We start from the raw sequence: 17277 nt of genomic DNA, 5'->3' as shown, positions 1-17277 counted from the left end.
TGTCATCGCGTGTGTATATGTATATATATATTTTTAAAATAAATAAATTACAGATAGTTCATGAAATTAATGGCTGTCTAACAGATACCTTCTGGTCGTGGCCGATTGTAAGGGGTATTTGTTAGATTACCGTTAATTTTAGGTGATTATTTATAATTTTTCAAATAACAATGTTGTATTTATAATTACGATAAATTTCATGAGAGCCGTTGTATTTTACCCTTAAATTAATTTTAAATATACATTTTAAGATAAAATAATGAATTAGTGGAAATTGATAAAATAAATACTCATAAATACAAAATTGTTAAAAGAGTTAATTGGTTAAAAGAGGCGAATATAATTTGAATAAAAGTATGTAGAATGACATTTTTGTTGATGAACATTTTAACAATTAAGATGATTATTAATTTTTTTAAGAGTTTCAACCTAATAAATAGTATAGATATTTCAAAAAGACCTCTAAATTTGGTGAGAAAAATACCCCAAATCATTCTCCCTCAATCTCAATTTCATTGTTCTTATTTTTGAAACCTTCAAAATAATATCCAATTTTCTATGGTAGAAAAAAATATTTTCTTTTTTTTAGGGAAAGATACAAAATATTTTCTTAAAAACTACCATTTCAACTAAATTAATAATAATATTATATTAACTTTCAACTTACACTTTTCAAGAGTGATAACATAAAAATTCATAAAATTTAAATATGTTTGATTTCATGTTTGGGCATTTTCTAAAACAGGATAAAACACGCATAATATTTATTTTTGTGTTTTTCACACCTTATCTGTGTGTTTTTTTATTTTTCAACTTTCTATATAATATATATATATATATATAAAAGGCATAATTTGACAATAAATAGCTGCTTTTGTTTCCCAAAAATACAAATTAAATATTAAATATACAATATTTATATATAAAAGAGATATGATTCGACAATGAACATTGATTTTTGTCTTCTAAATCTTAACATCAAACCTACACACCATTTATTTTAAAGTATTTTAAATTACCTCAAAATACAAATCCAAACATACCATCTATTTCTAACACACGCTTATTTATCCTTATTTTTCTCTCTCTATATTCAAAATACCAAAACAAAACACTCAAAATACAAATCCGAACACTAAGTATATGTTTAGCCCTCATATGACCCTATATTTGAGCTGGACAAACTTACTTTTTTGAGTGCAAACACAATATTTTTTGTTATTTATCCAAATTTTAAATAATTACTTATGGGATTAAGTACCACTAGAACCACATTTTAGTTAAATATATTGTATATTTTTGAATCACTGTCTTTCTTTTAAATCTAATTACTCATTATGTATATTAAGTAATTTTTTTAATTATTTTGTTAGTCTTATATGACTTTGTTCTGGAAATAGGTACAATCTGCACTTTCATAATCAATTATAAAAACACTATACTCATTTTTTTTAAAAGAATTATTCTAAAATTATTTTCTTTAGCTAATTATTTTATAATTAATTATGTAATCACATAACTAAGAGATTGTTTGTCACTGTTCAGGTGAGCTTATAAGCTCTTTGAAAGCTTATAAAATGCTACATAGTGTTTGGTAATCTTTGAAAAAAAAAAAATTATGAGGTCTAATTTAGCTCAGAACTCATAGCTCAAGTCAGGATTTTACGAAGAAAAATCCCATCCCGTTTTTAAAAAAACAAAGAATTGTCAATTTATTTTTAAAATCTCAATACATCATTTAAATTAATTAAAAATTTGCCCATTACCAACACGATATACATTTCATAATCTTATTTTATTAAAATGCTTTATGAACTTATCTTTAACATAAGATCTAACATGTTACCTGGTTTAAGAAATAAGCTCATCCAAACACCCAATTAAAATTTAACTTATATGTAATATATAATAGGGATAATTACTCTTCCATTTTCTGAAATTCAATATAATCTCCATGTGATTTGAAAAATTCATCAAGTACCATCAAGTTTGCTTTCGTATAACAAATATGTTCCTCAATTAGTTAAAATTCACTGAATTTTGTTGATATTAACAAAAATAAAATGAATTAAGGTTGATATTTACCATCGACTGACTTATTCTCCACTTATTGCAGGTTAAACAAATTTTTTGTGACTAAACTACCCCTATAATGGTGAAAATATCCCTCCTCGTATGCATTAACATGGAATGTATAAGTATAATTTGATAATAAAAAAATTTATTTGATTTGCAATAAATCAATAATGAGTCAATTGAGATAAATGTGAATTTTTATCTATTTTTTTTGTTTAAATTCGATAAATTTTAACTAATAAAGAAATTTATTGTTAGACAAAATTAAAATTAAAAAATATTAAATATAATTTTTTATTATAAAAAAATTATAATTATATCGAATATTTGAAGAATGCTGATGTGGTAATTATCCCTATATAATATAATTTAGAAAACCTTGGCCGGATATTTTGAGAAGGGTAATAATATTTACCATAATGTATACTTGAGCTGAAATCATGACAAACAGAAAATTTTGACTTTACGCAATTAAGTTCTGAATGTATTTCCTATTCCCAAGAAAACAGTGATCTCCGAGTTTCTATGATATCGCGCGACCTGCAATAGCCAACGTCATCGGTCCCCGTCTGCGTGGGAAACCCATTTATAACAATTTTTCCATTATCTACAGCATCATCTACGCAGAAGAACAAATACATAAGCTGAATACATAGGACAAAGGGGCTAATGGATACCCGCGAGGAGGAGAGACTGCTCTTGGAGGAGGGTCCTGTAGAGGTGCCTCTCCCCTTTTTGATATGGGTTTCTTGTTTTGTGCAAGATTTTCAGATTTTTGTTACTCTTTCTTTCTACTATTCAATATGCTGAATTATATGCGTTGATTTCAACAAGAATAGCTAGCAAATAAGTTTCTGTATCTTTAAGCTAAGAGGGATTCTGTTCTTTTGATCTGAAATTTGTGGAATTCGTGTGTATATGTAGCTGGGAGGGTTTGTTTGGATCCGGGATTTTGCGTGCTTTGGTGGGTAATTAGTAAAAAGGAAGAAAAATGGGAACTAGTTTTAGTTCTTTGTTCTTGTTTTTGTGTTGGGGCAACAGAGGGAGTTGGGGATTTTGGTTTTCTTGGAAATTCGTTGGATGTTATTAGTCTTCAAATTTGAGTTGATATGGCTTTGATTCTAATTTAAGGGACAAATTATGATCTTTCTTTGGATGTGCCATGAAATGTTAAACATTAGTTGGAGAATGGAAGTTGCTTATGTGGTGTAGATGTTAAAAGAAATATGGATGAAAGGAATATCACTACTTTAGTATACAATCCAGCTGTGTTCAGAAGTGACATATGAGGCTAATTGGTTTGATTTGTGGCACAACTGCTCCTTTAGTGTTTTGCTTTTCTTTATCTGGTTTTGTTTTATCCTTCTTTCAGAAGAAAGAAAGGATTCATATGTTCTCCTGTGTTATTGTCAGAAAAGATTTGTTTGCACTTCAATGATTCTTATATTTTTTAGTACTTTAGTTTGATGGTTGTCAACCTGGCTGTTGACTTACTTCTTTTCTGTCCTCCTCAGAGTGGAAATGAATCAAATGATGGACTATATACTGGTGATGGTTCTGTTGACATTAAGGGAAACCCTGTCTTGAAGAGCAACACTGGAAACTGGAGAGCATGTCCTTTCATTCTGGGTATTTACAGTTACAAGATTACTTCTCAACTGTTGCCCATTCCTCATTTTTCTAATCTCTTGCATTGACGGCAGGGACTGAGTGCTGCGAGCGTTTAGCTTACTATGGAATTGCGACTAATCTTGTTAGTTATCTCACCAAAAAGTTACATGAGGGGAATGTACCTGCTGCTAGAAATGTGACCACTTGGCAAGGCACCTGTTACCTAACTCCCCTTATTGGGGCAGTCCTGGCAGATGCTTACTGGGGAAGATATTGGACAATTGCTGCCTTTTCCACTATTTACTTCATTGTAATCTCCTAACTTCTTTTCATCAGACGATGTTTTAGGCATAACTTGTTTGTTTGTTGTATATGTCTGCGTTCTTTATCATTTGTGTGATAACATGGTTATCTCTCACCTCTGCACCCAACATTGTCATCCCCATAATCGAATTCTGAATATTTTAGCGAACAAACTTTTACTTTTTCTCTCTAGTAGATTGGAAATATGCATGTGCTCAGACCTTTAATCTTTTTGTGCACCCTCCATTACAAAAAGGTAAGAAAGTAGAAAAAGTCTAATGCTATCAGTTGAAAGACATAACATCGTCCTCATTTGGTGGCAGTCTATGGTGGTATAAACCTTGTAACATCTATTTTCTACCTTACATTTAAATTTACGCAATGTAAATTGGATTTCTGAATTTTGGTGCAAGTTGATATTTTATCTTAGTTTTGGGATCAACTGGTTAATCTTTTTTTCCATGGGGTTTGTAGTGTCATCATCTCTTGCATGTCGAAGTTTTTGTGTTTGGGTAGAACTGAAGCCAAACAATATGATTTGAATATAAATTATTATTAGAGGATGGTGGAACAGATTTCAGATATATTTTTGGGTCATCAACAATAACGAAGGTCAATGAATTATTGAAATGGGTTTATTTTGGCTATCCATGTTGTTATTTGTGGACTTTATTGTGTATTACTCTAATCATCTGAAGATTCTGAACTGTTGGATTGTTGAACTGGCAGACCAAGTGGGCAACTTACGCTTCTGGCCCAAAGTTACCTAAAACTTTAGACTTAGATCCACCATAGCAATGCTCTAATACTGGAATAATCTAACACTATGACATTGTAAATATATCCTAAAGCCTGCTTGAACCTTAGTTCTTCCTTGAGTTTTTAGTTATGTTCGTTGGTCCACTTTTTGCATAACCGAACCATTATATGCTACCTTGTATGTTAACTTGACATAAATTGTTTCAGAAGTTATCTTTTTAAATTCTTTAATCGTTAGTGTGTTCATTGTCTCTTACGCATATTATTTCTTTGGTTCTCTTCTCATCTTACTAATCCATTGTTGCTTTTCTCTAAATTTACGAAGGGGATGTGCACGTTGACGCTGTCTGCAACCGTACCTTCTTTTAAGCCCCCTGAATGTGTTGACTCCATATGCCCTTCTGCTACACCTGCTCAATATGCAATTTTTTTCTTTGGGCTATATCTTATAGCACTTGGAACAGGAGGGATCAAACCATGTGTTTCATCTTTTGGTGCTGATCAGTTTGATGATACTGACTCTGCAGAGAGAGTTAAAAAGGGTTCCTTTTTCAATTGGTTTTACTTTTCAATCAATATTGGTGCTTTGGTGTCAAGTAGTTTGATCGTGTGGATTCAAGATAATGCAGGATGGGGCCTTGGTTTTGGCATCCCTGCTTTATTTATGGGAATTGCTATAGCAAGCTTCTTTTCAGGCACCCCTCTCTACAGGTTTCAGAGGCCAGGAGGAAGCCCTGTTACAAGAATGTGTCAGGTCGTGGTTGCATCATGCCGTAAATGGAATTTGGCTGTCCCCAGTGATAGTAGCCTTCTCTATGAAACACCAGATAAACACTCTGCAATTGAAGGAAGTCGAAAACTGCTGCATACGGATGAATTAAAGTAATCTTTTTTGCTTTACATCTTTTGCTTATACTCTAGTTTGTTTTAAGCTATTCTCCTTTTTTCTCAATATAATTATTGAACTTTGATTTGTCTCTTTCAAAGAATTGCATTTCCCTTGTTGATAAGGATGTCTCACATGCATAATTGGCTTGGAATTTCTCAAGTTCATTGGTATTTATTTTAATGTTCTTGTAAAACTACCTACACTTTTATAAGATCTTCGACTTGTATGAGGGACTATTTGATTTGACACGAAGCCTCGTTGCTGGTGGTGCATTTCAGATTAGTTTGGAATATTCTCCACTTTTATGTCAAAACAAAATGTCCAAACCTATGCCAGCATTGGTTCTCTCTCTTAAAATGATCTTTCTTCTGTACAACTTTGTCGTGCAACTGTATGCTTTCTTACTTTGATATCTTTCATAGGGAGCTTAGCCTCCAGTTCGTAGTGGGACTTCTCATCAATGAAACTTATAGCTGCAGTAATCAAATGCAAATTTCTTCTATATAAAATGTTTCTAGGTCTGCACTTAATACCAGAAGAGAATGCAAATGCACTTGATCAGCATTATGCTACTTTAAAGTTTCTAACTTTGTAGATGATGTCTGTTTTCCAAAATGTTATAACTGTGCTAAATGAATATCCATTTTCAGAAGTCAGAGGATTCTGAAACCACGGAACAAGGCATACCGGATGATGTGAAACTAATATATGAAAACAGTTATATGTCAAGGATAAAATTAATAAAGATTTATGTTAGAATAATGCTTTCATTATAGAGATAGTTAAGCCTCCCTTTGTGACGTTCTTTCTGATGCTCTTTCATATGAAGGTGCCTTGATAAAGCTGCTACAATTGCTGATGCTGAAGCCAAAAGGGGAGACTATTCCGACCCGTGGAAGCTGTGCACAGTAACCCAAGTCGAGGAATTGAAGATCTTGATACGCATGTTTCCCATCTGGGCTACGGGAATTGTCTTCTCTGCTGTTTATGCTCAAATGTCAACCATGTTTGTTGAGCAGGGCATGGTGATGGATACTTCCATTGGTTCCTTCACGATTCCTGCAGCCTCTCTGTCAACTTTCGATGTCATTAGCGTTATTTTCTGGGTGCCCGTATATGACAAGGTCCTTGTTCCTATCGCCAGAAAGCTCACTGGCAAAGAAAGAGGATTCTCTGAGCTGCAACGCATGGGAATTGGCCTCTTTATCTCGGTCTTGTGCATGTCAGCAGCTGCTGTTGTTGAGACCAGACGTCTGGCAATTGCAAAGGAGCTTGGAGTAGTCGATGACCCAGTGGCAGTACCGTTAAGTATCTTCTGGCAAATACCTCAGTATTTTCTCTTGGGGGCTGCTGAAGTTTTTACGTTCATCGGGCAACTGGAGTTCTTTTACGACCAATCTCCAGACGCCATGCGCAGTTTATGCAGTGCCTTGTCACTCCTCACGACTTCGTTGGGCAATTATTTGAGCTCATTTATTCTGACTGTGGTGACATCTTTAACCACTCAAGGAGGGCAGATTGGTTGGATTCCGGATAACTTGAACGAGGGTCATCTTGATTATTTCTTTTGGCTCCTTGCTGGCCTCAGCTTCCTCAACATGGTGATCTACTATTTTTGCGCTAAAAGATTTAAGTCAAAATTAGCATCATGAGTTTTCCAGTTTACTTCATATGTTGGCTGGAGATCCACTTCTTAATCTATTTCATCAATCTCAGCAAATAACAGGACCCCTGGGATTTGAATCTATGAGAACTGAACTTAGTTTCTTTTCGTCCAATGTATATAAGTTCCAGATCTGGCTCATCAGCCTTCTAGCTTTGCTTCATCTTTCCCTCAGCTCCCCCACTCCAAATACATACATGCATTGTTTTTTGTTACAATAATGTTCAAGCTTATTCAGCTCTCATCACCTCCACCGTTAGATCATGTTCTCGAAACTATAAATTGCTTACAGAGATACTTGTGAGTTACTCACTAAACGATCCTCATAACAATATAGGAATTGAATCCACAACCATCAATTCTCATGTTTGTAGATGAGTTGAACTCGCAATCATCTCATTAGAAGTGGTCTATTCTTACTGACTGAGCTAACAAGTGTCGACATGCCTGTATGTTTGAGTGACCTTTTTATAGGAATCGGGACATAATTACAAAAGCTACTTTCTCGAGTTCTTGAGATTTTTGTTGCCATCTTATGTATTGAGTACTGTTTTCAATTATAGTGTGAAGAATATTTTTAAGTATTGCATTAAAATTAGAGAAAGGAGAGAAAGAGATTAATGAGAAAAAAGTAAAAATATATGAAGAGTTTGAGAGCAAGGGAAAATAAGTTTGAGAGGGGGTGGGAATTAGAAAAGAAAAGAAAACAATAGAGAATTTGAACTAGAGGAGAAAAAGTATGGATTAAGACTAAGAGTCTGTTTCGGCTAAATTTATTTAAAAGATTTTATAAGATGTTTTTAGAGTTCATAAGATAGATTTTATCTTCAAAATAAGTTTATGAAGTGGTTCGATAAAATAATATTATGAAGCTTATAAGATGTTAATAATGACAAATTTATAATCACTTGAAGGAATTTATTACGATCTCATAAATAAATTGCAAACCCCTTACTTTAAAAAAAAAAAAAAAGAGTTTATAAGCTCTTAATATCTTATTTCTAGAGCTTACAAGATCTTTTTTTCTAAAAGATTTACCAAACATTTTGTAACGTAATATAAGCTCTTAAACATCTTATAAGATATTTTAAAAAACTTATAAACTCACCCAGACACTCTTTAAGGCATTAATTGGCCTCTCTTCAATTATACTGGATACAGTGGCAAGCAGTACCTGCACGCATAATTCTTAGTAATAATTTTATTTTATTAAAACTTATAATGTATTCCGTTATATTAAAATTTGACATTGCTTCACAATCTTACATGCAAAAATTGTCTGATAACTTTTTTTTAATTCATTAATTATTAGTATATATTTTACTCAAATTAAATGGAAATTGACACTTAATGATATGACTATATATACATGCAAAACAAATAATAATATGTTATTTCAGTTTCAATTAATAATAAGCTTAAACAACGTGGGAATAAATCTTGCCTCCCTCATTGGAAGAATGAATAAATCTAAAATAATTTATAACGAGATATATCTCCTCAAGTTTTAAAATAGAATCCGGAGGGAATGAAAATAAATAATACAATTATAGACATATTTATACTTGGCACTGACACATGAAACGTGCACGGACTTGAAACCAAATAAATAATTACCTATTTATTTTTTTAAAATTAATTTTAATTAATTAATAGAAATGAATTTTGAATTTTTCAGACAAAAGCTGAAAAAATGTGACTGTAACATTTCTTCTGAAAACTTATACAACTTTTCTACATAATGCGAAATATTGCAATAGTTATGAATTAGTATAACTTAAACATTCAATGATTTGGGAAAAAGGCTGTAACGTAAACATTGCAATAATTTGAAAAAATGTGTGAAATTCTTATAAATACTAAGTCTCTAATGACAGATTTCATTCCCTGATTTTTATGTATACAAAAAATATGTTTCTTATTTATGCGGTGATGAAAGGTTTCAAAATTGCTATTCATAGAATTTGTGAGTTTATTGTATTTTAGAAGTGAATTGTCGAAGTATTCTAAATCATTTCACCTCCTTTTTGTCCTTTCCTTTTCCCTAACATCCTCATAATCTCCAACACGATTTTGATATACACTACCAATTAAGCTTGCTAAATCATACATTTTTACTTAGAGTTTCAATTTATTCAATTTAAACGCTTAATTGACTTAATCGTCAGAATGGTAATCTATATTTTGTAGATTAGTCCACCAATTATATGCATGAGATTTTTCGATTTTCGTGGTGTTACTTGATTTTGATATGCATCAAATTTTAAAAAAAAGAATTAGAGGAAAAGAATTAAAACCTTAAATAAAGGAGAGGTGATGAGAGGAGAGAGGAAACGTTAAATATGATTGGAAAGTAGAACAAAAAAAAAAAATCGAGAAAAAAACTACCAGAGATTATTTTAATAATAAATTTACCATAACACACATATATATATACATTTTAACAAGCAAAAATAATAGTCTAAAATTTCTAGGTACAGATAGATGTTAGTTCGATAAAATCTCAAAATATACTCGTGTAACTCCAACAAGATCAAAACAAGTAAGTAATTCATAAAAAAAACATTAATTTTTTCAAAAGTGGTCGTTGATGGTCGTAGGTATTGTTAAAAAAAAAAAAGAATAAAAAAAAAATTAAATTTATTTATAATTAAATGAAAACATGAGGTAGCTTTTGATATTAATGAATAGTAGAGTTAGATAGAAAAACATAAATTGGTAAGAAGTGCATGCACTTTAGGAGGCAATGCACTTGGATTGCTGAGGGAGATGAGTGTATTGTTTGGTGGAATCCAATGCTATTTGTGTGGAGTTTCTTGTGGACAATGATTCTCACAACCAAAGTCTAGTTGTAGTTTCAGACCTTGTCACATGATCATAAATCTTCTCTACTTTTTCAATAATACAATTACTATTATTGCTTATCCCCTTCTCTCTCTCCAACCCTTGTTCTCTTTTTTAATTAAGAAAAACACATTTGCCTCTAATTCTAATGTTGGGATATCTTATTGAGCTCTCTTAGACCTTTCCGACGATATACTTTCGATTTTCAGACAAATTTTAAAATTAATACAAGATTTTTAGGATCAGACCTTTAAGGTTTATGGAATCTTAATATTTATGGACCATAGTGACCGTACGTCATATTACTTAATTATATATTTACGGTACATGTGAAATCGTACAATCAGGTATGCTTTATAATATTGGTCCTCCGTGTGACGGGTGTAACTTTTGCTACTCAATTATTTTATACTACCTTCATTATTCTCTTAAGCAACTCATTGACTTAAGCATGGACGGATCGTTCTTGGGACAACCCTGCCTAGTTCTAACCGTATGCGTATTTTGCATGCATATACGTTTGGATATTGAAGAACGCCCATTGCATTTGGAGTAGCAATCATCCTAGAACTCACTAAAAATACATTTTTCAGCTTCATATTATACAATTTAATTTACCACGTGGATTGTAAGACGTAAGCTGTTGACACATTTCACTAGTAAGTGAAAAAAGATTTATTTGACTTGTAACAATTCAGTAATATGTAAGTCAATCGAAGGTAAATATAAATTTTCGTTCATTCTTTTTTATTAATATCAAATAATTTTCGTGAATTTTGACTAACGAAAAAATCTACTTATTAGACAAAAATAAACATAAAAACTATTAAATATAATTTTTTAAATTACAAAAAAATTTCAACACATAAATTGTTGTGAGACAACTAAAATTTTTAGTTACCCATATTGTATAGTGAACTTTGTGACATGTTCAGGTGGGTCAAAAAAGTGCAAAAAACCATTTTCTTGGTTTCTTGTTTTGGGGCACTGGGCTCCACAAATTGTGCCTAATTGCCTGCTTGGGAAACCAAACTCTCCATCATTCCTCCCAAGAATCTGACTCTCTTCCTAGCTACTATCATGTCTTATTATTTTTTTTTCAGGTATATTAATAAATAATTTAGCTATTTTTTAATAAAAATTAATCAAATAGTATTAAATAATATTTAAAATTTAAAAGTCTGATAATAACATACATCAAACAATCAATTTCCATGACATATTAGTAAAAAATAATATAATTTTACTTCTTACTGTAGCAAAGGGAGTGATTTGCCATGTGATTTAGTTATTTTTATTCAACTATATTAATTATATGAGAAATATGTTTTTTTGTTAATTTTTTAAGAGAGATTGATAATAGAACTGAAAGTGATAATATCTCCGTGACTTTATGGTCTCGTTTGGTTCGTGGGATCGGATTAGATATGATGGAGTTCAGTGGGATGGAAATTGGAATGATAATTAGACCCCTCATACATATATTTGTTATTTTTTTTGTAAAAAGTATTTATGAGTTGTTGGTTATATTATATTTATTGTGTATCAACTATATTTATTAATTTATACTCTATTTTTAATTTAAATTCTTTCCTTATTAAAAATAATTTGGTGATGATTTAATGTGAAAAATGCCAAAATATATTGAGAATAATTATATTATTCAAAGCATGGGGGGCATTTTGGTCCAATCAATGGGGTAAGTGTTATATTTGTTAATTTAGGGAGATAAATATTACACAAAAAATAATTAAAGATGAAAGTGTATTTTACCTTTGATTTTATTTAATCGTGATAGATAATATTAATTTATTATAATTTTTAAATTTTAATAATTTATAATATAAGAAATAATCCATTTTCTGGCCGTAGGTATTTCATACTTGCCTAAGATATTGATAAATAGTTCTTGGTACCTCCATAAAAAAAATTCTTGTGATCATGTGCAAACAATTAATTTCCTCAATTTAGTTCTATAATTTTAGAATTTTCATAATTTTGGATATTTTTCAGTCAATTAATTTGATTAAAAAATTACATGTAATTTGTACACGATCAAATTAAGTTACAATCTTTAGTCCTGTAATTTAGAAAGAGTTGACATTTTTAGTCCTACAATTTAGGGGTTGGCATTTTTGGTTCTGCACGAATGGATTTATAAGGCTAAAATTACAATTTAATTGAGTCATGTAGAAGTCACATGCAATTTTTCAGTCAAACTGGACGAAAAAGAACTAAAATTGTCAAAATTTTAAAATTATATGACTGGATTGAAAAAATTATTTGGTATAAGATCAAAAATGCCACCCTCTAAATTACAGGACAAAAATGATAATTTTTCCTATCTCATATATATATATATATATATATGTTTTTTCAAAAAGATTACTTTTACATTTATAAAATACGGATAATTATATCTACAAACCCTTTATTTACATAAATCATCATTGTCTTTTTAAAAAAATATATATACACCTTTTAGAAATATAAATTTTATTTACATAAACTATCTATACATTTTTTGAAAATTACGCATAAAAATCTCAAAAAATGTCAACATCATTACACAAATTATCTTTTTTCTTTTGCTGTCAGGGATGATTTCTGTAATTACATAAAAAATAAGAGTGATTTGTATAAATAAACCATAGATGAGAGGGTACAAATATAATTATTTTATAAAATATTATGAATATGAGATGCACTTCCCTAGTTAAGATTATAATTGTTTGAAATTTTCGTCCTTAATTTTGGGATAGCAAATAATTTACAACTGAAGACAATAATTTAATATATCACATCTAATTCAATTTTTTGCCGGAAATTGCATTTTCCCCTTAAAGTTAGCACACCATATCCATGTTCTGATAAAGATATAATTTTGTCCTTACTATGAAATGTAGGATTGTGATTTTTCTTTTGGGTAAATTGCACAACACCTCCTGTGTTTTGGTAAAATTGCTTGAAATTCCGCTATGTTAATTTAATAGGTAAAAAACTCTTTTGTGTTTTATAAAATACAACAAAAAATCTCATCTTCCTTAAAAAAAAAATGAAGAGTGGCTCACCTTTTTGAGGATTACTTTAAATATATAAATGTCCATTTTCCCCCTTTCTTTCATATCTAAATACATTTTAAATTGATTTAAATTATTTATTGAGTTCAAATATATTACAATAAATTATATTTATTATGAAATATATTATTTTAAATATCAAAACAACTAAATAGTATATAAAATTTTTAAAAATTAAAACTTTTAATTTAAAAAACACAATAAAAATTTAATATTCTAAAATTATCTTTAGACTAAGAATTCATATGAAATATAATTTAAATATAAAAACACCTAAACAATATAAAATTTTTAAAAATTAAAATTTTAAATTTAACAACAATACAAATTTAATATACTAAAATTATTTTAAATTTAAAACTCACATGAAATATAAAAATCGCTTATAATAATTATATATTATTAACCAAATTAAATTATTTTTAATTACAAGATATTTCAATAATTTTATTTTATTTTATAAAATATACTAATTAAATATCAAAATACCAATAAATTATATTAATTATTTTAAGTTATATTATTTACTATAAATATTATTTAAAATCTTTTTTTATTTTTAAAAGACATTTTTTTCCCCTTCATCTTCTCAGTGTAGTGGCCGGGGACGGCGCTTGGTGTTGGGGGACGCTGCATTATTCTAGGCAACGATGGCCTCGAGCACACGTAGGCGCCAACCGTCGCGCGCATGATATATAATATATAGTGTATATATATGTATTATAATATATATACATTATAGTGTATATATAATTATATATAAATAGAAGTATATTTTAAATTTGAAATGTTCATTCTTAATAATTAAGATCAATAATTGATATAAGAAGGGTATAACGGGTAATTTAGGACAAAATCAACAACGTTAAACTGACTTAACGGAAGGAGAGAGTATGCAATATTTTGAAAAAACACAGAGGGTTTTTTGCTTATTTTTGTAACACAAGAAGTTTTTAGCTAAATTCTAAAAACACAGGGAGCTTTACGCAACTTATCCTTTTTCTTTTTCTGATAAAGTTCAACAATTATTTCGCACACTTAAATTAATCGTGCGTATGATACATTTTTAATAATTACTGCTAGAGCTTAGAAATATTGTACTTAATCACTTAACTTGTATATAGTTATAGAAAAATTTTCAAAAAAGAAATTGGAAAAGACTATATTACATCAACAAATTAACAAAAGATTTAGTTTATTGTGTATAATATATGTTACTTATTTTTGTCACTGAAATCTCCACAGCCTCATTATTGTAGTTCGGCAATTAATTTCAAATTTTTTTCTTGAAAAGATAGAGCTGCAAGAATTGTTATTAGTAACTGATAAAAATAAGATAAATATATATGCAACATTTTTTCTAACCCTAAGTTGTATCTCTTTATGTGGGGGAAATTACATTCATATTATAATTTTAATTTATTATGATGTGATCAGTTTATCCAATTGATATATTTTTCATTTTGTATATATTAATTTAATTATGTAATCATCCTTTTTATCAAATAATAATAATATTTATGAAGGAACATTTGTGACGGAAGCTAACTATCGCATTGCGGAAGAATTTGCAACAAACTTGTTATGACTTCCAGGACTGAGGAAATTCTTTCGCAGATTCCGTCGCAAAAGGGTGCAAAGTTTTGGGGAGAAACGTATTGTCGCAAAGCAATCACAACATTAGTCACAAATTCTATGTCATAAAGATTTTGACACAAATACTTCAATGCAAATTTACGATGATGCCACATATCTGCGATAAGAATGTTGGGTTGCAAATGACGTCATTGCAAATTCCATCACAAATTTTGCAACGATTATCTCGTGCATTGCAAATTGTCACTGCAGTTGTGATGGAATGGGTCCGCTGCAAAATTGTAATGAAGATGATTGTTATCACAAAGCCAATAGTAATTTTCAATGTTGTCACAATTCCATTGCAAACATAATAACTATATTGTCGTTTGCAAGATCAGATATATAGGTAATGCACTATTATTTACATTCCCACATTCTTACACTAATATTTCAACACATGCAACCTCTTTCTTTTAATTAAACACTGATTTTTATTACCTTTTATATATTACATCGCATCCTAATGACACATAATCTTAATCAACATGTCATGTGTAAAGTGAGTTGTGCGATGCATCTCTACTCAGGTAAAAAGTCAATTGTATTTTTAGTATTTTCATATCATGTTCTAGTATAAATTTAAATATTTTTTTTGTTTTAGCATAAACAATTGAACATTTTAATTATTTCATTAAAATTGTAAATGTTATCTTTAATTAAATTGTTGCATGGTGTATATGTTATTATTGCGAAAATATATAGGTAATTTTATTTTGGTATTAATGAAATATTCAATTATATCATATTGTAAATAAGTGTTCTTTATTTAAATTATGTTGTTTTATGGTTTACATAACAATGTTATGACACTTTATAAAGTGAATATACGAGAAAAAACTTACCTCAAAATGTAGAAATTAATTTGATTTTAAAGTAGGTGTTTATGATTTTATAAAATAGGCTAAAGGCATTTATATGGATGATCATCCTAATTTTGGAGGGAAAACCCCAAAACATTTATAAAAAATTTGGTTAGTTTTTGATGAATTTTCATAGAAAATTTCCATATCAATTGGAAAATTTGTCGGTAGAAACAAGCAATTTTTTTTAGATATGATATCTATATATATGTTTATCAGATTTATCTAAAATTTCAAAATAGGTAAGATGGTGTCATTGTGATTACGTGTAACAATTGAACTTAAAATTTAAATGTTCAGTCGAATGATACATTGTAGCGGCAAATAATCACAACAACATACTTATAAATGTACATCACATATGAATATTCAATTAACATATATGTTTTACGTAACTAATAATAAATAATATCTTTAGTTTTTACATGTCGTTTTACTTGTATGGTTGGATCAATGTTTATTTAAATCAATTATTTAAAAAATACTAATAATCAAAACACCAGAGCTTTTTTTGTGATATTGTTAGTATCCAGATCAAATTACAGTGCTCATAGAATATTTTACACATAAAAAGGACAAATTTATCAATGAAAATGTGATACTACAAAAGTATGATATTCACTATGAACTATTAGGCGGATTAATTTACTTAAACGTATATTATTTTTTATTAACATTTTCAGGAAGAAAATTAAATGAATTTTGGCGACAGGCATTCCCACGGATATTTTAATATTCTGTAATTTATGTGCATTTTAAAATTTTTTGATGTTATGTAGGGAATAATATTGTGAATTATTGGAAATTATGAAATTATGTGGATCATCGTGAATTGTTTAAATTTTTTTGGTGGGGAGAATAATATTTTTGATCCCATTAGTTAGGTCCGTTTCACTCTTGGTCCTATTCATTACGGGATTAGCACTTTTAGTCCCATAACATATAAAAATTAGCACTTTTAGTTCTCATCCATTTTTTTATCTACAATTTAATGGTGTAGAGCACGTGCCTAGCATGTGATCGTTAAGTATTTTTGGCTGGAGAGAAAATTAGTTTGTTTTCCAGCTTGGGACCAGTTTTGGAGAAAAATATAACCACATTTGGGGGGGGGGGGGGGGGATCTTGAAGGAAATTAGGGCAAAAAGTATAGCGATTTTTCTCTTTTCTCAGAAAAATTGTATCATATCCTTCCCAAATTTCTATAAATCCAAGCCAAGTAGAAGCAACTCAAAGAATCATGTTTTCCATAAGTGAACCAAGTAGGCCAAATGAAGTATTCTTATAATACTATATTGAAAAAAGGGCCAATTTTTCCTCAAATAAAAAATACTTAACGGCAACATGCTAGGCATGTGACCTATATCATTAAATTATAGATGGAAAAGTGCATGAGGACCAAAATATTAATTTTTTTAAGTTATTGGACTAAAAGTGTTAATCTCCTAATGAATGAGACCAAAAGTGACATGGGCCTAACTTATGCGACTAAAAATACTATTTTCCCTTTTTTGTTTTTTTTTATAATGAAATTATGTGAATTTATAAAATTTTAAA

The 17277-nt window shown here is 29.6% G+C and overlaps 1 protein-coding gene across 1 annotated transcript; it reads left to right on the top strand.

Moving 5' to 3' along the window:
- Positions 1-2549: 2549 nt before the first annotated feature.
- PTR2 (peptide transporter 2) lies at positions 2550-7543 on the top strand. Its single transcript, XM_011072203.3, has 5 exons — positions 2550-2796; positions 3591-3705; positions 3780-3997; positions 5075-5631; positions 6468-7543. Exons 1-5 carry the CDS (start codon positions 2746-2748, stop codon positions 7288-7290), a joined length of 1764 nt encoding a protein of 587 aa, XP_011070505.1. The 5' UTR covers positions 2550-2745; the 3' UTR covers positions 7291-7543.
- The last annotated feature ends 9734 nt before the right edge of the window (positions 7544-17277 follow it).

This window comes from Sesamum indicum, linkage group LG2 (assembly GCF_026168435.1).
Source record: "Sesamum indicum cultivar Baizhima isolate 11 linkage group LG2, ASM2616843v1, whole genome shotgun sequence".
NCBI lineage: Eukaryota > Viridiplantae > Streptophyta > Magnoliopsida > Lamiales > Pedaliaceae > Sesamum > Sesamum indicum.
Note: the sequence above shows the minus strand (reverse complement) of the source record. Positions and strands in the feature narration are given on the sequence as shown.